The 21,682-nt window shown below is 41.8% G+C and overlaps 4 gene segments (V, D, J or C); all 4 read left to right on the top strand.

The window, feature by feature from the left end:
• Positions 1-1,871: 1,871 nt before the first annotated feature.
• On the top strand, positions 1,872-3,503 carry LOC113134997 (Ig kappa chain V-VI region NQ2-6.1-like). The segment is given in 3 exon segments: positions 1,872-2,054; positions 2,179-2,456; positions 3,411-3,503. Coding segments are annotated over 3 exon segments (489 nt in total).
• Positions 3,504-7,799: 4,296 nt separating this feature from the next.
• On the top strand, positions 7,800-8,398 carry LOC113134425 (T cell receptor alpha variable 38-2/delta variable 8-like; the record flags this gene model as incomplete). The annotated part of the segment is given in 2 exon segments: positions 7,800-7,985; positions 8,076-8,398. Coding segments are annotated over 2 exon segments (441 nt in total), but the record flags the coding sequence as incomplete, so codon positions are not given.
• A 3,917-nt stretch (positions 8,399-12,315) lies between these two features.
• Positions 12,316-14,608, top strand: LOC113134427 (T cell receptor alpha variable 3-like). The segment is given in 2 exon segments: positions 12,316-12,461; positions 14,078-14,608. Coding segments are annotated over 2 exon segments (402 nt in total).
• Positions 14,609-17,032: 2,424 nt separating this feature from the next.
• Positions 17,033-17,533, top strand: LOC113134430 (T-cell receptor alpha chain V region CTL-F3-like; the record flags this gene model as incomplete). The annotated part of the segment is given in 2 exon segments: positions 17,033-17,138; positions 17,229-17,533. Coding segments are annotated over 2 exon segments (351 nt in total), but the record flags the coding sequence as incomplete, so codon positions are not given.
• Between the last annotated feature and the right edge of the window lie 4,149 nt (positions 17,534-21,682).

The raw sequence follows: 21,682 nt of genomic DNA, 5'->3' as shown, positions 1-21,682 counted from the left end.
CAGATCTCCCAACCCCCCCACGTTGTATGACATTTTGATCAAGTAAACAAATGTAACAGAACATTGTTAGCACATATTAGCACATGAGAACAATCATCAGAGGTCGCTCATTCAATTCTTTTGCAATTCAACACTATAACCTGCGTCATTACGCAACCTCCAAAATGAGACGTGACTTATGTCACTACATGTGTCTCTCTTGCCTCTGTAAAAGTTCTTTGTTCATTGCACCACTCAGTTCGGGGTCCCCCTATCGGCCTGGCGCACTTCCATTGTGTTCTCTCTTTTGCAGCGTTTCTGTTTTGCAGCGTTTCTGTTTTGCAGCGTTTCTCTTTTGCAGCGTTTCTCTTTTGCAGCGTTTCTCTTTTGCAGCGCGTTTGCCCTTGTCGGACACCGTACAAAATGCCGGCGTAGATTATACTCTTTGACAACCGACACCGCCTCGTAACACAAAAGACATACCGGTCTTTCTCCTTGAAGCACAAACAAGTATTCACCTTCCCATCTTTCTTGAAACAGTCTTCTATCTCCATCAACTTTTCTCTTTCTGGACATTTTGGGGTCATTATTTAACTCTCAATTCCACTTGTCGGCGTTAACGTGGAAATACTGCCGTGTATTCGTGGGGAGCCGTTACCTCGTGGGTATCACAGTCGGCAGGCATTGTGGGAAATGTAGTTTTTCGTCAAACCATGCTGTTGACCTATTTTCTAAGACACTCAGACCTTTTATGCTCTCGCGGGCCACATTAAATGACGTGGCGGGCCACATTTGGCCCGCGGGCCTGAGTTTGACACCCCTGTCCTAGACCTTAGTGCTGCAGATTACACTCAGTTGTATCTGTCTATTAAACCTGTTAACCAGACTTCAAGTCAAAAATTATAGCTACTCTAGATGCCATAGCCCTGGCCTCCAGCACTACTGTGAAAAATCTTGGAGTTATTTTTGACCAGGACATGTCCTTTAACTCATACACAAAAGAAATCTCTAGAACTGCCTTCTTTCACCTGCGCAACATTGCCAAAATTAGGAACATCCTGTCTCAAAATGATGCCGAAAATCTAGTCCATGCATTTGTTACCTCAAGGCTAGACTACTGTAACTCATTACTATCTGGATGTCCCACTATCTCCATAAAAAGCCTCCAGTTAATCCAGAATGCTGCAGCCAGAGTCCTGACAGGAACTAGCAAGAGAGATCATATTTCTCCTATATTGGCTTCTCTTCATTGGCTCCCTGTAAAATACAGAATAGAATTTAAAATCCTTCTCCTCACATACAAATCCCTTCATGATCAAGCTCCTTCATACCCTTAAAGACCTCATAGTACCATATTATCCCAATAGAGCACTTCGCTCTCAGAGTGCAGGTCTACTTGTGGTTCCCAAAGTTTCCAAAAGCAGAATAGGAGGAAGAGCCTTTAGCTATCAAGCTCCTCTCCTGTGGAACCAGCTCCCAGTCTGGGTTCAGGAGGCAGACACTCTCTGTACTTTTAAGGCTAGACTTAAAAGTGTATTCACCACCTCACATGTATATTCCACCATTGAATGTCACTAACCTTGTGCTCTCTCTCTCCCCTAGTTTGTGATCTCTCCTTCTCTCTCTCTCTGTACCTTCTGCAGGTGTCCCTGGTCCTGGAGCTGTATATCGCTGTTGTGCAGTTACTGGTCCCACCAACCTGCAGTGTCTATTTGTTGTTTATTGTTGCTGTTCTTTTCTCTCTGCTCTATCCACTCACCCCAACCGATGAACGTCACATGACAGAGGACAGGAGCAGAGCACTACAGACCGTCATGATAACGTTTGGTTAAATGACTTTTGATACACAGTCTGAGCTTCTTGGATGATGAGGCTGCAGCATCACTGTCATTTCTAAAGCTTCCATCAGCGTGAATGGAAACAGAGCACAGCAAGAGGAGGAGCTACACAACTGAATATGAAAGGCTTCATTTTGGAACTGAAGAGCTGCTGTCTTCTCTCTGTTGTTCATTCAGTCCAAGTGAAAATGATGCTGCTGCTTTTCATTTGGATGCTGATGGTCTCCTTTCATACTGGTAAGTCAACTCTAACTGGAGAAAGTGGTGAAGATACAGAAACATTCCTGAACAGTTTTCTAACAGTGTGTTCAGCTTCAAGAAATCTAAGTTTCATGATGAAACATATTTTTGTTCTTCTCAGGATCCTCTGAGGATTTACTGACACCTTTTAAAGATGAAATGACGACTTTGGAAGGAGACACTGTGACTCTCTCCTGCAACTATTCAGGCTCTGTGGACTATGTTTACTGGTATCACCAGAAGTCCAGTTCATCTCCACCGCTGCTGATCGCAGAATATTCAGAGACCACAGGGAGAAGGTCTATGAGACATGATGAGAAAACAAAGGAGTTTCATCTGCAGATCTCCTCTGCTGCAGTGTCTGACTCTGCTGCGTACTACTGTGCTGCGAGGCCCACAGTGACAGGAAGCACCAAAACTCTGTACCAAAACCTTTGGAGCAAAGACAACACAATACTTCACATCATACACCAGAGGGAGCCACACACTGTTAAACTTGTTTTCTTGGGAGATGAAATGGAAAATTATTTGCACTTGAAAAACCCTGAACAGGGGTGGGGGGTTCAGGCGTAACTTCTTCAATCTATCAAGCTGCCTTTTTATCTGTTCCCAGGATTTTAAGGAATTCCTCACATGTTCTTCTGGGAGGACACAATGTACACTGTTTGTGGATTACAGGGTTGACGGGTAGGCCACTGGATTGTAATGACGCTCATCTGTGCTCACTTTCATTGTTCACCTACTGAGCGTCTTCAGGACAGGTGTGAAGTGAAACCAACTCAGGAGTGTTTGTCTAACAACTGTCATCCCATTTATATAGTCCACCTAACAAGCTTATTAGGCTGGGGGGGGGGGGGGGGGGGGTGAAACCAACTTGGCGGATAAATCTGAGACCTCTAACCAACTTCCCTTTAGAAGTTACATGGATTAGTGGTGCTATGTTTTGAGTTAATTACTAGAAGTCCAGTTGCCATGACTCAGCTTCTAGGTAACTTCAACTAAGAATCTTCACAAAAAACAATCCAGCACCCTGCCCCCTGCTGAATTCAACTGAAGCCCAGGTGAGACATCAGCTCATAAACTAGAGCTAAAGCTAGAAAAACTGTAGGTCTAGATGGTATCACCTCCAGGCTCCTTAAGTTCTACACAGATCGGCTGTGTGGGATAGTTTCTCAGTTGTTCATGAGGCTGAAGCTGGAGAAAGTTCCACAACTGTGTAAGACATCCTGTGTGGTACCAGTACCAAAGACACAGCACCCGAAAGGCTTCAGTAGCTACAGGTCCGTAACACTGACATCATACCTGATGAAGACACTAGAGGCTGGTCCTTGTCCATCTCTGCCATCTGGTCAGGTCATCTACGGACCTGGCATCGGGGTGGACAATGTCGCCCTCTACCTCTCACACAGAGCTCTTCTCACCTGGAGAAGCCTTGTACCACTGTGAGGATCATGTTCCTTGATTTCTCCAGTGTTTTCAACAACATACAGGTGGACTTTGTGGACTGGTGCCTGCAGAACCATGTCCAGATCAACACAGAAAAGACCAAAGAGCTATTGGTGGACTTCAGCAGGCTCAGACACAGACACCCTTCAATGACACCAGTGAACATTCAGAGAATGGACCTTGAGAGAGTGGACTCTTGTAAGTACCTGGGTGTTCACCTCAACAAACTGGACTGGTCGAGGAAAGGCCAAAGCAGACTCTACCTGCTGAGGGGACTCAGGATGTTAAGAGTGCAGGGGACACTCCTGAGGACCTTCTTTGACACAAAGGGGGCATCAACCAATTTTTTGTGGAATTGTCTGCTGGGGCTGCACCAAATCAATTGCAGGCAGACAGTAAGAGACTGGATAAGCTGATTAATATCCCTTTTCAAAGAACATGAACTAAGTGCTAGTTCAGAGCTGACGGAGATGGAGGAAATATCAGAATTAAAGAACAGATAGTCCAGTTCATGGAAATGTGTCCAATTCAATAGAAGTTGATGAAAACAACTTACTGTTCATTATATTTTAGTAAGAATTGTGTTAAATGTGGATTTACAGATTCGTGGATTAGTAAATTTTGGGATTGTCTCAAATAAAGACTCCATATGACCCACAACAGAAGTTACCAGATAATGTGTAAAAGAAATTGTATTTCATTGCATCAGTTTGGTAATTTCTGGATATATCACAGTTTATGACGAGAGAGTTAAGGAGTCACATAGACACAAACACTGTTTGTCAGAGCTGTGAGAGAAAGGAGGAAATGATTAAAGGAGGAGCAAAACCTGGACTCAGCAGAGAAAAGAAATGTTCACAGTGAAGCTTCATCCAACAACAGTCAGATTCTCTTTGTGTTTAAGATGCTGTCAGGGAACTTCAGCCTGTTTCTGACTTTGATTCTGCTCACAATAAGAGGTAGGTGACATTTTCAATATTAATAGAGTTTTACTGACAAAACCTTTAGGATCATAAAGTTACAGAGTTATGTCTTCATTCAGGTGTCGGCTGTGAAGATCTGAGTCCAGTCAGCAATGAAGAGTTCAGTTTAGAAGAAAGCACTGTCACTCTGTCCTACAAATACTCCAAACAAGCAACTAATGAAAAATTCTTCTGGTATCGCCAATATCCAGGAAAATCACCAGAGTTCCTTTTGTGTCACACAGGAACAGGGATGAAACAAAAAGAGGAGGTCTCTGGACTGGATTTTAAAGTGAATGAGAATAAAACCCAGATGGATCTGCAGATCTCCTCTGCTGCAGTGACACTCTGCTCTGTACTACTGTGCTGTGAGGCCCACAGTGACAGCAAACCCACAGTCTCTGTACAAAAACACAAGCTGACACACTGACAAGCTGCTGGAAGCATTTTTTCCCCACACTGTTGAAGTCAACGGTTTACCTCCACTAGAGGGCCACATTATCAAGTAGGCGGTGCACTACTTCTGCCCTGTGTTCAACCGTTGTGTCAATAAGAACAATTCTCAGACTGAATGTTGAACATCAGTTACTTTCTCCTGTTCATTTCAACCTGCTTGGACAGATGGAACATTGGCTGTGGATTATTCTTGCTGCTCTTTGCTTTGGTAAGATAGAAAGTACAACATGTTTTATCCTCAAACATTTGAACACATCACTGAGCTGACATCAGCCCTTTTTATGGTTCACACTGACAATGATCCCTGAAAATCAGATTCATTCTACATGTCTATGTATCTTTGCCAGGTAACTCTTTAAACCTGCTGATTGTTCTGCTTTCATCAATCATCTTCATTGATCCATCTCTTCCTCTGCATGTTCTGTTCTTCCCCAGAGTGTAAAGGAGAAGACAGAGCGATCCAGCCAACAGATGTCATTGCTGCTGAAGGAGACACAGCCACACTGGGTTGTACTTTTGAGACAAGAGCAAGTCCCTTATTTGTTCTGGTATAAACAAGAAGAAAATAACTAAAAAGTATATTTTGCGACGTGACACTTTAGGATCAGAAGACAATGATCCAGACTTTCAGAAAGAAGGATTTAATGCTGAAATCAACAAGACATCAGTTCCTCTGAAGATCCAGAAGCTTCAGCTGTCTGACTCTGCTGTGTACTACTGTGCTGTGAAGCAGCCACAAACCACAGCTTCATATCAGATTTATTCTGCTCATTCCTGTTTGATCAGAGTCCCTGTGGTTACAGCTGATAATGAAACACTGGGGGAGGGTTCATATCAGCAGCCAATCCACATCAATGACAAACCAACTGTTGATGCTTCAGACACAAGAAACCATGAAAACAAATAAACAGACTGACTTACTCAGTTAATCCTCTTCATACACTGTGGGCCATTAGGCCACAATGAGCTCCTTCCATTGTTCACCATCCTTGGAAACATGGGGAACTACAGCCCAAATTCACACTAAAGTATTAACTAATAACACACTGAAATCACTAGTTTATATGTTCAGACATCAAAATACACAGAAAAACCCAAAACAACAAAATATTCAAACTTTCACAGCTGAAGATTTTTATCAACTTTCAACATTTTTGATTAAAGCTTCAACAACAAATCCACCATCTTTGATTTGACCAAACATGATATTTACATCAAAAAATCCAATCTTGATCCGCCACTTCTCTCAAACTTTAGACCAGTATCCCATTTACTTTTCTTGTCTAAAGTTTTGGAAAAAGTTGTTTTCATCCAGCTTCATTCTTTTTTGGAAAATAATCATATCTTTGAAAAATTCCCGTCTGGCTTTAGAACTCAGCACAATACTGAATCCACTCTCCTGAAGGTTCAGAATGATGTCCTCCTACCCCTGGATTCTAAGAAAACTGTGCTGCTAGTAATGCTGGACCTCACTGCAGAATTTGGTACTGTGGGTTACTCCATCCTCCTGACACGGTTATCACAGCTAGTTGGCCTTCAGGGACCTGTATTACAAGTGGTTCAGGTCCTATTTGATAAATAGAACCTTTTCTGTCATGACTGGCGACCTTTCCTCCTCTCCAGCTCCCCTGACCTCTGGTGTGCCACAGGTCTAGATTGTGGGCCCTGTTTTATTCTCTTTGTACATGTTACCATTAGGGTCGATTATCACAAAATATGATGTCTCCTTTCATCTGTATGCAGATGACTTACAGATCTACATGCCAGTTGTTTCTAACTCTTCTGACACACTCATATCCATCTGTAGGTGTTTGGATGACATCAAAATCTGCTTATCTCAGAACCTTCTTAGTTTGAACGAGCGCAAGACAGAACATATTCTCTTTGGCACTCCCAACCTCCCAGTTTTGAGGCTTCTGGTTTTAACTCTCTGACACTTCATGGTCAAACTCCTGGGGGTGGCCTTAGACAATAACTTAAACTTCCATAAACAAATTAATTCTGTTGTGAAGGCAATCTTTTTTCAGCTATGCCTCCTTGCAAAGGATTAAGCCCTTTCTGAACCACAGTGACCTAGAGAAGCAATTCATGCTTTCATTAGCTCCCAGCTAGATTATTGCAATGCTCTTTATGTTTGCATTAACCAAGCTGACATCCATCACTTCAGACTTGTTCAGAATGCTGTGGCCCACTTGCTGACTAACACCAAAAAGTATGATCATATCTCCCCAGTCCTGTATTCCCTCCACTGGCTCCACGTACAATTCCGAATTCAATTTAAGTGTCTGTTGTTTATTTTCAGTGCAATCAACGGCACAGCACCTTCATACTTATGAGAGATTTTAAGTTCCCACCAACCCAGCAGAGCATTGCCTTCTGCTGGCCAACAATTGCTAGAGGTCTCTCGATCGAGGTACAAACAATGGGCTGATCGTTCCTTCGCAGTGGCAGGTCCCAAACTCTGGAACACTCTAACCATTGAATTATGTTCCATCAATGACCTGCCCCTGTTTAGAGCTAAACGTAAGACTCAGTTATTCAGAATGGCTTTTGATTCATAGCACGACCCTGCCTTTTTTTTTTCTTTTGTGTGTTGGGTGTATTTTATACTCCTTATTATTGTATATATCCTTTATTTTTTACTCAGTTGTTTTTAATGTTGTGATGTACTTTGGTCAACCCGAGTTGTTGTAAGGTGCTATACAAATAAAGACTGATTGATTGATTGATTGATTGATTGAAGAGAAAAAAATCCTGAAGAAAATTTACAAAGTCCCATTTGTCAAATGTTCCTTCTCAGTTTGCTTGTATTATTTCTATATTACTAAGGAGACTGGTCCAAACTGTGTTTAGAGTAAAGTTGTCAGTAGGGGAATAACACAGGGCTGTGAATGAGCCCTGTCACTGTGATCAGGCTCCTCCTTCTAATCCACCAACTTAGTGTTGATGAAGACTAAACAGAGAGATCACAGCCTTCTTCATACTGGCTGGAGCTCCCAGTTCCTCAACACTGCACATATGACGCCTCTGTTCATCTCAGTGTTGCTGGCTGCTATGTGCCTTGGTATGAACACAACTCTGTTTCTCTGATATCATTCCAGCATTGACATGACTCTTTAACAGCACACTGACACTGTTTGTTGGTGTTTTACAGAATGCAGAGCACAAAAAGACAACGTGCTGCAGCCAGAAGGAGATGTGACTGCTACTGAAGGAGACGCAGTAATACTTGGCTGTCTGTATAACAGCAGTTCAACAAATGATTATCTCTACTGGTACAAACAGGATGGAAACAGCCCCACGTTCATCCTGAGCAGATTTAGGATTGGCACAGGGGAAACAAAGGACCTGTTTAAAGAGAGATTTTCATCCACACTGGATTCCACATCCAGATCAGTTCCTCTGAAGATCCAGAAGCTTCAGGTGTCTGACTCTGCCGTGTACTACTGTGCTCTGCAGCCCACAGTGACAGGAAACACCAAAACTCTGTACAAAAACCTTTGGAGCAAAGACAACACAATATTACACAACATCCACCAGAGGGAGACACAAACTGTTAAACTTCAGTGGTTTGTTGCAGGAAGTCAAAGCCCAATCAGCTTGATGCTGAGGAGAAGAGCTGTGCAGCAGACACTGTTTAGTTGTTTCATTCTACTGCAGTGGAAGAACACTGTTCATCTGCTGTCTGACTTCAACAACTCCAAAGACATGTTGCTTTACTTCTTTCTCTTTTCATCTCACTTCATAGGTGAGTTTGACCACAAACAGGCGTCTCATTCAACCTCGCAATGAATTTGTCTTTGTCAGGAAGTCCTGGTCAACAGTTTGTGTCCACAGAGTAACACTGTACACTGACATTTTCCACTGTCTTCTCCTCTCAGCCTCGTGGACAATGTTCATCTAATGGCTTCATTTTCTCTACTTTTTCCAGGACTAACAGCTGGAGACACAATCTCTCCTGTAGAAGATGAAGTCACTGGAAGAGAAGGAGAATCTGTCAAACTCACATGTCGCTATCAAACAACTGCAACTTATATTTATCTCCACTGGTACAAACATCATTCAGACCTGGAAGCTCCTCAGTATATACTCTGGAAAGGAGCCAAAGGGAACCCAGGTCAATATATTCCTGATAATCGATATGAATCCCAAACATCAGATGCATCAACTGAACTGACCATAAAGAGTCTAACCCTGGCAGACACAGCTCTCTACTACTGTGCTCTAGAAACACAGTGATACGAAGTGTAGAAGAGTCTGTACAAAAACCTGAACACAGATATCTCACTACTCATCAAAGAGGAGGGAAGTGGGATTCAAACCACAGCTTCATATCAGATTTATTCTGCTCATTCCTGTTTGATCAGAGTCCCTGTGGTTACAGCTGCTAATGAAACACTGGGGGAGGATTCACATCAGCAGCAAATCCACATCAATGACAAAGAAACTAACTGATTGATGCAGATTTTACCACTGAATTAGTTTTGTCAATTTAAGGTCCAATTCGGTACTGGCTCCTCCTGAACACATGAACACACACAGCCTGATGACCTGAGTCAGGTTTTATCCAGGACAGAGAGCGTTGTGAGGAGGATCACAGCAGCTGTCATGGCTTATTCAGCAGTAACTGAGTTAATTTTAGCATTGGGCTAATATATACACAACTGTTATTTTGGCTGATGTTATAAATTTTAGAAAAATAACAACCCACCCACCCTCCACACCAACCAAACAAAATAAAACCAATGTGTCCAGCTGAACTACGGCCACCATCACGTCACTTCTTTGCCCCCTCTGCTTTCTCAAGTCTCCAATGTTGAAAAAACAAGATTACTTCTGGTTTTAGTTTTTGCAACCTGCAATTTTTTATATATATTTTTTGCAGTTTACTCAAACACAGTTTTTAGTTTGTGAACGAAAGCTGCTGTGGGAACTTTCTCTACAATAGCTCATTAGCTGCAGCTATAAACACAGGTCTTCCCATAATGCCTTGTGGGAGATTTGGTTATTGACTTGAGTGCAAGGACAGAGTGTGTGCAAGTAGGAATTAGTTTGACAGGCAGGTCAGCCATTCAATGGTTTTGATCAGGTTGAGTAAAATGATTGGTCAGTCTTTGTTGAGCCTCGCTGCTGCCACAGATTGTAGATTTTTTCAGCCCATTTAACGTATTGATTTTCATCAGGTTGAAAAGAGAAATTTCAGTAACAAAAAATAATTCAGATAGGGGGCTACATGTGGTGTGGTGGTTTGCGTGCCTGACCATGAACACAGTCTTTCTGGTTCAACTCTGGGACTAGGTGGCCTTTGTGCTGCCTGTCTTGCCTTAGTCTCGGTTCCTATATTTCCTGTCATCTCTCCACTATCCCATATAATAAAGGCAAAAAAGCTCAAAAAAAAAAAAAAAAAAAAAGAAAGAAATCACCTACCTGACCTTTAAATTTTGGACCCTGAATCCCTGGTGTGTACAGGCTCTTTTATGTTTACTTTAGTTTAGTTTATTTTTTTGAAAAGCACATTTAAAAACAGGAGTTGCAACCAAAGTGCTGTACAACAAGTATAAAACAAAGTAAAAACATACCCAAACAAGACAAACAAAGGAACAAAAAAAATTTACACCCTCACACAGACTTAAAACATACAGAATAAAAATGGGTTTTCAAAGAGGAGTTAAACAAAGAAATAAAAGAGGAAGATCTTATGTGGAGGGGAAGTTCCAGAGCCTAGGAGCTACCACAGCAGAAGCAAGGTCACCTTTAGTTTTAAAAATGTGAACGAGGGACTGAGAGAAGAAATTGAGTAGACAACCAAAGTGATCTAGAGGTGGAATATGGGATGAGGCGATTACAAATATACTGGGGAGCACAACCATGTAAAGCAAAATCTTAACATCAACACGGAACTTGACCGTGAGCCAGTGTAGAGAAGCGAGTACTGACGTAACGTGCTCCCACGTTATGGCGCCTTTCAAAGTCTCAAGGTCACCTTACAGAGAGAAAAGGAAGCATACAGCATGAAGTACATAGAGTGCATTAAAACAACAGTAACAACAATGCATAAACAGAGGGCGAGAATGTAAAGGCAAAAGTGTGGAGTATCTAGGAAGTGGGCAAAGTACAGTAAAAGTAAATTGAAATACAGAAACCCAGATGACAGAACAACAAATATGAAACAGTATGAGACAATATGAAATAGGCAGAGGGTGGTAGAACATCACGGGCTGCTTTGAGAAATTAAGAGAGTTAGGTGGAAAACGCTATACGGAACAGATATGTTTTGAGTGATGATTTAAAAGTTGATAAGTCCGGAGACGACCGGATGCGATGAGGGAGAATGTTCCAAAGGCGGGGCGCAGTGTGGCTGAAGGATCTAGCGCCCATGGTGGCCAGGCGCACTGTAGGGGTGCAGAGGAGAGTGGAACTGGAGGAGCGGAGAGTACGAGGCGGAGAATAGATATGAAGTAGTTCAGTGATGTATGGTGGGGCAATAGATTGGAGGGCTTTGTCGGTGAGAAGGAGGATTTTATAGTTTATACGGAAGGACACAGGGAGCCAGTGAAGTTGTTTAAGGACAGGGGTGATATGATGTGAGGATGGAGTTCTGGTGATGATTCGGGCAGCAGAGTTCTGGACAAGAAGTTTGCGAAGTGATTTGAGAGGTAGACCAGTGAGGAGTGAGTTACAGTAATCCAAACGAGAGGTGACAAAGGCATTAACGAGTATGGCAGTGCTATCGGTGGTGAGTGAGGAATGGATGCAGTTTATGTTACGGAGATGGGAGTAGGTCGACCGGGTAGTGGTACTGATATGCTGAGTGAAGGAGAGAGTACCGTCTAGGATGACACCCAGGCTTTTAACTTTGGGGGAGGGGAGGACAGTATTGTTGTCAATTTGAATGGAGATATGGGGAGAATATGGGGAGAAAGGGAGAGGACCCAGAATAGAGCCCTGGGGAACACCATAGGAAAATTGGGCCCGAGATGGGAAACGATTCCCCAAATTCACAGAAAAGAATCTGTCCTTAAGGTAGGACGCAAACCAGTTCAGGACAGATCCCTGAAAACCAGCTACTTGATCAAGTCCTTGAAGAAGGATGTCATGATCTATAAATCTAAATCCAGACTGAAACGTGTCAAAAATATTAAAAGTACTGAAGATGAGATCTGAGAATTAACAACTTTTTCCAAAACTTTTGAGATGAAAGATAATTTAGATATGGGGCTATAGTTATTCAGATCATGCCATCTCCCTTTAAAATAACTACATTTATGAACAAGCTCCACAGCCTGGATAATGAGCCAGTTAGTGATAAAAACCATGCAATGTTATGCAAAGCAATAAAGACCAGTGAGAAGCTGAAAAGTCGTCAGTCCTGTATGAAAGGAGGAGATGAAGAGATGAAGGGAGGAGCAAAACTGTGACTGAAGGACAGAAAAGACTGAAACTCTCACAGTGGAGTTTAAAGCAGAAACAGCTTCTATCTTTAAGATGGAGTCAGTGCACTTACATCTGTTTTCAGCTTTGTTTCTGACCACACTGACAGGTAGGAGAAAATTCACTAGTGAACATAGAAATGTAAAACAGAATTCACTGATAAAACCTTTGAAGCAATAAGTGATAACAGAGTTATGTCTTCCTTCAGGTGTCGGCTGTGAAGATCTGAGTCCAGTCAACAATGAAAAGTTCAGTTCAGAAGACAGCACTGTCACTCTGTCCTACAAATACTCCAAGCCAGCAACTGGTGATTATTTCTTCTGGTATCACCAATATCCAGGAAAACCACCAGAGTTCCTCATCTGACACTCTGCTTCAGGACAAGTATTAAATAATCCAGTTCCTGGACTGAAGGTCAAAGTGGAGGAAAAGCAAATCAGCATGAACATCTCCTCTGCTGCAGTGTCTAGCTCTGCTGTGTACTACTATGCTCTGCAGCCCACAGTGACAGGAAACACCAAAACTCTGTACAAAAACCTTTGGAGCAAAGACAACACAGTAGTCCACAACATCCACCAGAGGGAACCACACACTGTTAAACTTCAGTGGTTTGTCATCACAGTCTGGATTCTTTGTATTGACACTGACTTTAATCCAGGCCCTGAAAAAAAACTGTCCATCAGTGTAGAAACTTTTCAGAGACCATGTCAAACACAATAGCTCATCTATGGTTAAATTCTGGAACCATTTCATATTCTGTAAAACAATGAGATTCTTTGTAAAGCAACTGCAGCAACACCTGCGTCGTTTCCGAGGACCACAGCGAACTGCACCGTGCTACGACAGTGTAGAATCAAAAGGGAAGTACTGGTCATAGCACAGTCAGTTGTGGGAGTAGTCAGTTTGAGGCAAGTGACACTGCTGGTGATAGCAGCTACTCTCATATTAGCTGCTGACTCCACACAACTGAAGTCAGTAGTTAAAGCCATTTACGAGGACACATGTCCCTGCAGTATTGTTGAGAATTTGCAGTTTTCACAAATGATACTGGAACTAAGGTCCACAAAAACATGTCTTCAGTCTTTCAGTGAAAAATGCATCCCAGCGCTGTATGATAAGGTGACACAGCAGGTGGACAAGGGACAAAAGGTTTACTGTGCACCAGTGCCCCCTGTTTACTGGTGTTAAAAAGAGTGGACTTCATGTTTCATACATTTGCTGTTTGCTGCTGAAAATACAAAGCTGCTTTGAGGAAACACTGACTCTTCATCTAGTCACTAAGCACATTCACTTTCATTCAGGAATAGTCTGTAATATAGACGCAAAATTAAAACTGAATCAAACCAAGTTTGCTCTGAGCTTCACTGTATTTTATGTTTCCACATCTGACTATTTATTGAGATACACAATCAACTTGTGAAAGGCAGAGACACTTAGAAAACACATATGTAAGAGGAGACAGAGATTCAGGGAGGAGCTAATCTGGAACTGAACTATAGAAGAGAGGAACTTCCATATTCAACAGAGTTCAAGGCACAAACCAGAAACATTATCTTCATTCAACATGCTGCCGTTAGACTGTTATGTACTTTCTCTACTGTTGCTATTGTTTCTAAGAGGTTTGTAAGATTGTGCATAAAGAAGTTCAGTTCCAGTGTTACCTGAATGTGATTTATGGATTGAGACTTTCCCAACATGTTATAACAGAGTTATGTTTCCCTTCAGGTGTCGGCTGTGAAGATCTGAGTCCAGTCAACAATGAAGAGTTCAGTTTAGAAGAAAGCACTGTCACTCTGTCCTACAAATACTCCAAACAAGCAGCTGGTAGTGATGAATTCTACTGGTATCGTCAATATCCAGGAAAACCACCAGAGTTCCTTTTGTCTCACACAGGAACAGGAACGAAAATCAATGAGGTCGTCTCTGGACTGGATTTTAAAGTGAGGGAGGATAAAACCCAGATGGATCTGCAGATCTCCTCTGCTCCAGTGACAGACTCTGCTCTGTACTACTGTGCTGTGAGGCCCACAGTGACAGCAAACCCACAGTCTCTGTACAAAAACACAAGCTGACACACTGACAAGCTGCTGGAAGCCTTTTTTCCACACTGTTGAAGTCAACGGTTTACCTCCACTAGAGGGCCACATTATCAAGTAGGCGGTGCACTACTTCTGCCCTGTGTTCAACCGTTGTGTCAATAAGAACAATTCTCAGACTGAATGTTGAACATCAGCTAGTTTCTCCTGTTCATTTCAACCTGCTTGGACAGATGGAACATTGGCTGTGGATTATTCTTGCTGCTCTTTGCTTTGGTAAGAAAAAAGTAATCGCTTTCCAAGCTTTCATAAAAATTAAAGTTTAAAGTCTAAATTTCCCAATTTATGTCCACAGAATAACACTGTACACTGACATTTTCCACTGTCTTCTCCTCTCAGCCTCATGGACAATCTTCGTCTAATGGCTTCATTTTCTCTACTTTTTCCAGGACTAACAGCTGGAGAAAAAGTCTCTCCTGTAAAAGATGAAATCAGTGGACGAGAAAGAGAATCTGTCAAAATTATATGTAACTTTGAAACAACTGATGAGTATGTTTACATTCACTGGTACAAACATCATTCAGACCTGGAAGCTCCTCAGTTTATACTCTGGAAAGGAGCAAAAAGACGCAGTGATAGTGAATATATTCCTGATAATCGATATGAATCCCAAACATCAGATACATCAACTGAACTGACCATAAAGAGTCTAACCCTGGCAGACACAGCTCTCTACTACTGTGCATTAGAACGTAATACACAGTGAAACAAAGTTGAAAACAGTCTGTACAAAAACCTGAACACAGATATCTCACTACTCTTCAAAGAGGAAGGAAGTGGGATTCAAACCAGAGATTCTTATCAGATGGATTCCACCGATTGCTGTTTGATCCGAGTCCCTGTGGTTACAGCTGCTAATGAAACACTGGGGGAGGATTCACATCAGCAGCAAATCCACATCAATGACAAACCAACTGTTGATGCTTCAGACACAAGAAACCATGAAAACAAATAAACAGACTGACTTACAGAAAAACCCCAAAAAACAAAAGATTCAAACTTTCAGAGATGATTTTTATCAAGTTTCAACATTTTGATTGAAGTTTCAACAACAAATCCACCATCTCTGATTTGACCAAACATGATATTTACATTCAAGAGAAAAAAATCCTGAAGAGAATTTGTCAAATGTTCCTTCTAAGTTTGCTTGTACTATTTGTGATAAAAGATATTAAAAGGGGTCGTAGCAGGTTCCCAAGACAAGTTGGACACTGAAAGAAGAAGTACTTTATGAACCCCCAAGTGGAAATTCAATTGTTACAGCAGTTATTCTAATTTAAAGTTATTAATGCAATATTTAAATTATATTAATTAAAGTAATTAATTTGTATGTAGAAATGTAATAAATTATTTTTGGGGGTTTGTGTGTGTGTGTGCGTTATTGTTTATATTTTGGAATTATGGAGTCTCATGGCCGTGGACACAAAAGACTTCCTGAATCTCTCAGTCTTGGCTTTAGGAGGTCTGTGGCTGAACGAACCCCCCATTCACCACAATTACTCATGAAGTGGGTGCGCAGGATTGTCCAGTATGGAGTTGATTTTGTCCATCATCCTCCTCTCTGCCACAGCCTCGACTGTCCAGTTCTAGTCCAACAACAGATTTTGCCTTCCTGATCAACTTGTTTAGTCTGTTGGCCTCACCAGCCTTGATGCCACCTACCCAGCACACAACTGCAAAGAACAGTGCATTCGCTACTACAGATCTACTACAATCTCTACTTCATCTCCAAGGATGGAGACGGTGACTGGGGTCTTCTGCTCCTCCTAATGTCCACCACCAGTTCTCTGGTTTTCTTGATATTGTGCTTTAGACAGTTGGAGTTACAGCAATCACAACAAAGCTTTTTATCAAGTGTCTGTATTCCTCATTATCATTATTGATGCATCCAATGATTGAAGAGTCATCAGAGAACTTCTGGAGGTTACACGTTCCCGAGTTGTAGCCGATGTCTGAAGTGTAGAGTGTTAACAGAAATGGTGCAAGTACAGTTCTGTGGGGTGCACCAATGCTGCTCATCGCCATATCAAATATGCAGCAATCTAAGCGAACAAACTGTGGCCGCACAGTGAGGTAGTCTTTGATCCACTCCACCATGTCTGGAACACTCTAACCATTGAATTATATTCCCTCAATGACCTGCCCCTGTTTAGAGCTAAACTTAAGACTCAGTTATTCAGATTGACTTTTGGTTCATAGCACGACCCTGCCTTTTTTTTTCTTTTGTGTGTCGGGTGTATTTTATACTCCTTATTATTGCATATATCCTTTATTTTTTAGTCAGTTGTTTTTAATGTTGTGATGTACTTTGGCCAACCCGAGTTGTTGTAAGGTGCTATACAAATAAAGACTGATTGTAAATTCTCTTCAGGATTTTTTTTCACTTCAATCAATCAAAGTCCCATTTGTCAAATGTTCCTTCTCAGTTTGCTTGTATTATTTCTATATTACTAAGGAGACTGGTCCAAACTGTGTTTAGAGTAAAGTTGTCAGCAGGGGAATAATACAGGGCTGTGAATGAGCCCTGTCATTGTGATCAGGCTCCTCCTTCTAATCCACCAACTTAGTGTTGATGAAGACTAAACAGAGAGATCACAGCCTTTTTCATACTGGCTGGAGCTCCCAGTTCCTCAACACTGCACATATGACGCCTCTGTTCATCTCAGTGTTGCTGGCTGCTATGTGCCTTGGTATGAACACAACTCTGTTTCTCTGATATCATTCCAGCATTGACATAACTCTTTAACAGCACACTGACACTGTTTGTTGGTGTTTTACAGAATGCAGAGCACAAAAAGACAACGTGCTGCAGCCAGAAGGAGATGAGACTGCTACTGAAGGAGAGGCAGTAACACTTGGCTGTCTGTATAACAGCAGTTCAACAAGTCCAACTCTCTACTGGTACAAACAGGATGGAAACAACAGCCCCACGTTCATCCTGAGCAGATTTAAGATTGGCACAGGGGAAACAAAAGACCTGTTTAAAGACAGATTTTCATCCACACTGGATTCCAAATCCAGATCAGTTCCTCTGAAGATCCAGAAGCTTCAGGTGTCTGACTCTGCTGTGTACTACTGTGCTCTGCAGCCCACAGTGACAGGAAACACCAAAACTCTGTACAAAAACCTTTGGAGCAAAGACAATACAATACTCCACAACATCCACCAGAGGGGGAGACACACACTGTTAGACTTCAGTGGTTTGTTGCAGGAAGTCAAAGCACAATCAGCTTGATGCTGAGAAGAAGAGCTGTGCAGCAGCCACTGTTTAGTTTTTTCATTCTACTGCAGTGGAAGAACACTGTTCATCTGCTGTCTGACTTCAACAACTCCAAAAACATGCTGCTTTACTTCTTTCTCTTTTTATCTCACTTCATAGGTGAGTTTGACCACAAACAGGCGACTCATTCAACCTCACAATGAATTTGTCTTTGTCAGGAAGTCCTGGTCAACAGTTTGTGTCCACAGAGTAACACTGTACACTGACATTTTCCACTGTCTTCTCCTCTCAGCCTCATGGACAATGTTCGTCTAATGGCTTCATTTTCTCTACTTTTTCCAGGACTAACAGCTGGAGACACAATCTCTCCTGTAGAAGATAAAGTCACTGGAAGAGAAGGAGAATCTGTCAAACTCACATGTCGCTATCAAACAGATAGAACTGGTGTTTATCTTTACTGGTACAAACATCATTCAGACCTGGAAGCTCCTCAGTTTATACTGATGAAAAGGGCAAAAGGGGAAACAGGTCAATATATTCCTAATAATCGATATGAATCCCAAACATCAGATACATCAACTGAACTGACCATAAAGAGTCTAACCCTGGCAGACACAGCTCTCTACTACTGTGCTCTAGAAACACAGTGATACAAAGTGTAGAAGAGTCTGTACAAAAACCTGAACACAGATATCTCACTACTCATCAAAGAGGAGGGAAGTGGGATTCAAACCACAGCTTCATATCAGATTTATTCTGCTCGTTCCTGTTTGATCAGAGTCCCTGTGGTTACAGCTGCTAATGAAACACTGGGGGAGGATTCACATCAGCAGCTCATCTTTTCTCAAAGTACTAATAGTACAGTCAGGCGATTGTTCAGTGTGTGCTAACTTTGATGAAATGACCCAGGCTGTCAATCATTCCAACTTCATTTCTATAACACCCCCACTGTGAAGAAATCACCAGCAACAGACACAGACAAAGAAAATGCTGCTGTGGCTCTGATAAGTAGGAAGCGCAACAGAGAAGAAAAAACACAGATCTAAATGAAGATGGAGAGATTCAGGGAAGAGTTAATCTGTTACTGAACTATAGAAGAGAGGAACTTCCACATTCACAGTTCAGGATACAAACCAGAAACATCACATTTATTCAAAATGCTGCCATTGGACTAATCTTTTCTTTCACTACTGTTAGGTATGTTACATTAAGCAGCACACAAAGCTTTATTCCCAGAACTTCTGCATGACAATTGTTCATTCAGTCTTTTACAACATTATATATTTTTCCCTTCAGGTGTCGGCTGTGAAGATCTGACTCCAGTCAACAATGAAAAGTTAAGTTCAGAAGACAGCACTGTCACTCTGTCCTACAAATACTCCAAGCCAGCAACTGGTGATTATTTCTTCTGGTATCACCAATATCCAGGAAAACCACCAGAGTTCCTCATCTGACACTCTGCTTCAGGACAAGTGGGAAATAATCCAGTTCCTGGACTGAAGGTCAAAGTGGAGGAAAAGCAAATCAGCATGAACATCTCCTCTGCTGCAGTGTCTGACTCTGCTGTGTACTACTGTGCTCTGCAGCCCACAGTGACAGGAAACACCAAAACTATGTACAGAAACCTTTGGAGCAAAGACAACACAATACTCCACAACATCCACCAGAGGGGGAGACACACACTGTTAAACTTCAGTGGTTTGTTGCAGGAAGTCAAAGCACAATCAGCTTGATGCTGAGGAGAAGAGCTGTGCAGCAGACACTGTTTAGTTGTTTCATTCTACTGCAGTGGAAGAACACTGTTCATCTGCTGTCTGACTTCAACAACTCCAAAGACATGTTGCTTTACTTCTTTCTCTTTTTATCTCACTTCATAGGTGAGTTTGACCACAAACAGGCGACTCATTCAACCTCGCAATGAATTTGTCTTTGTCAGGAAGTCCTGGTCAACAGTTTGTGTCCACAGAGTAACACTGTACACTGACATTTTCCACTGTCTTCTCCTCTCAGCCTCATGGACAATGTTCATCTAATGGCTTCATTTTCTCTACTTTTTCCAGGACTAACAGCTGGAGACACAATCTCTCCTGTAAAAGATGAAGTCACTGGAAGAGAAGGAGAATCTGTCAAACTCACATGTCGCTATCAAACAACTGAAGATTATGTTTATCTCCACTGGTACCAACATCATTCAGACCTGGAAGCTCCTCAGTTTATACTCTGGAAAGGAGCAAGAAGACGCAGTGATAGTCAATATATTCCTGATAATCGATATGAATCCCAAACATCAGATGCATCAACTGAACTGACCATAAAGAGTCTAACCCTGGCAGACACAGCACTCTACTACTGTGCATTAGAACGTGATACACAGTGACACAAAGTTGAAAAGAGTCTGTACAAAAACCTGAACACAGATATCTGACTACTCTTCAAAGAGGAGGGAAGTGGGATTCAAACCACAGCTTCATATCAGATTTATTCTGCTCATTCCTGTTTGATCAGAGTCCCTGTGGTTACAGCTGCTAATGAAACACTGGGGGAGGATTCACATCAGCAGCAAATCCACATCAATGACAAACCAACTGTTGATGCTTCAGACACAAGAGACCATGAAAACAAATAAACAGACTGACTTACTCGGTTAATCCTCTTCATACACTGTGGGTCATTAGGCCACAATGAGCTCCTTCCATTGTTCACCATCCTTGGAAACATGGAGAACTACAGCCCAAATTCACACTAAAGTATTAACTAATAACACACTGACATCACTAGTTCATATGTTCAGACATCAAAATACACAGAAAAACCCCAAAATAACAAAAGATTCAAACTTTCAGAGATGAAGATTTTTATTAAGTTTCAACATTTTTGATTGAAGTTTCAACAACAAATCCACCATCTCTGATTTGACCAAACATAATATTTACATTCAAGAGAAAAAAAATCCTGAAGAGAATTTGTCAAATATTCCTTCTCAGTTTGCTTGTACTATTTGTGATAAAAGATATTAAAGGGGTCGTAGCAGGTTCCCAAGACAAGTTGGACACTGAAAGAAGAAGTACTTTATGAACCCCGAAGTGGAAATTCAATTGTTATAGCAGTTATTCTAATTTAAAGTTATTAATGTAATATTTACATTATATTAATTAAAGTAATTAATTTGTATGTAGAAATGTAATAAATTATTTTGGGGGGTTTGTGTGTGTGTGTGCGTTGTTTATATTGTGGAATTATAGAGTCTCATGGCCGTGGACACAAAAGACTTCCTGAATCTCTCAGTCTTGGCTTTAGGAGGTCTGTGGCTGAATGAACCCCCCATTCACTACAATTACTCATGAAGTGGGTGCGCAGGATTGTCCAGTATGGAGCTGATTTTGTGCATCATCCTCCTTTCTGCCACATCCTCCAGATTGTCCAGTTCTAGTCCAACAACAGATTTTGCCTTCCTGATCAACTTGTTTAGTCTGTTGGCCTCACCAGCCTTGATGCCACCTACCCAGCACACAACTGCAAAGAACAGTGCATTCGCTACTACAGACTGATAGAACGTCTCCAGTAGCTTGTTGCACACACCAAAGGAACAGAGTCTCCTGAGGAAGAACAGTCTGCTCTGTCCTTTCTTGAAGAGTGCATCTGTATTGTTTGATCAGTCCAGTTTGTTTTTAATGTGGACTCCAAGGTATTTGTAGGAGTCCACAATCTCTACTTCATCTCCAAGGATGGAGACAGTGACTGGGGTCTTCTGCTCCTCCTAATGTCCACCACCAGTTCTCTGGTTTTCTTGATATTGTGCTTTAGACAGTTGGAGTTACAGCAATCACAACAAAGCTTTTTATCAAGTGTCTGTATTCCTCATTATCATTATTGATGCATCCAATGATTGAAGAGTCATCAGAGAACTTCTGGAGGTTACACGTTCCCGAGTTGTAGCCGATGTCTGAAGTGTAGAGTGTTAACAGAAATGGTGCAAGTACAGTTCTGTGGGGTGCACCAATGCTGCTCATCGCC

Source organism: Mastacembelus armatus, chromosome 17 (genome assembly GCF_900324485.2).
Source record: "Mastacembelus armatus chromosome 17, fMasArm1.2, whole genome shotgun sequence".
Lineage (NCBI taxonomy): Eukaryota > Metazoa > Chordata > Actinopteri > Synbranchiformes > Mastacembelidae > Mastacembelus > Mastacembelus armatus.
Note: the sequence above shows the minus strand (reverse complement) of the source record. Positions and strands in the feature narration are given on the sequence as shown.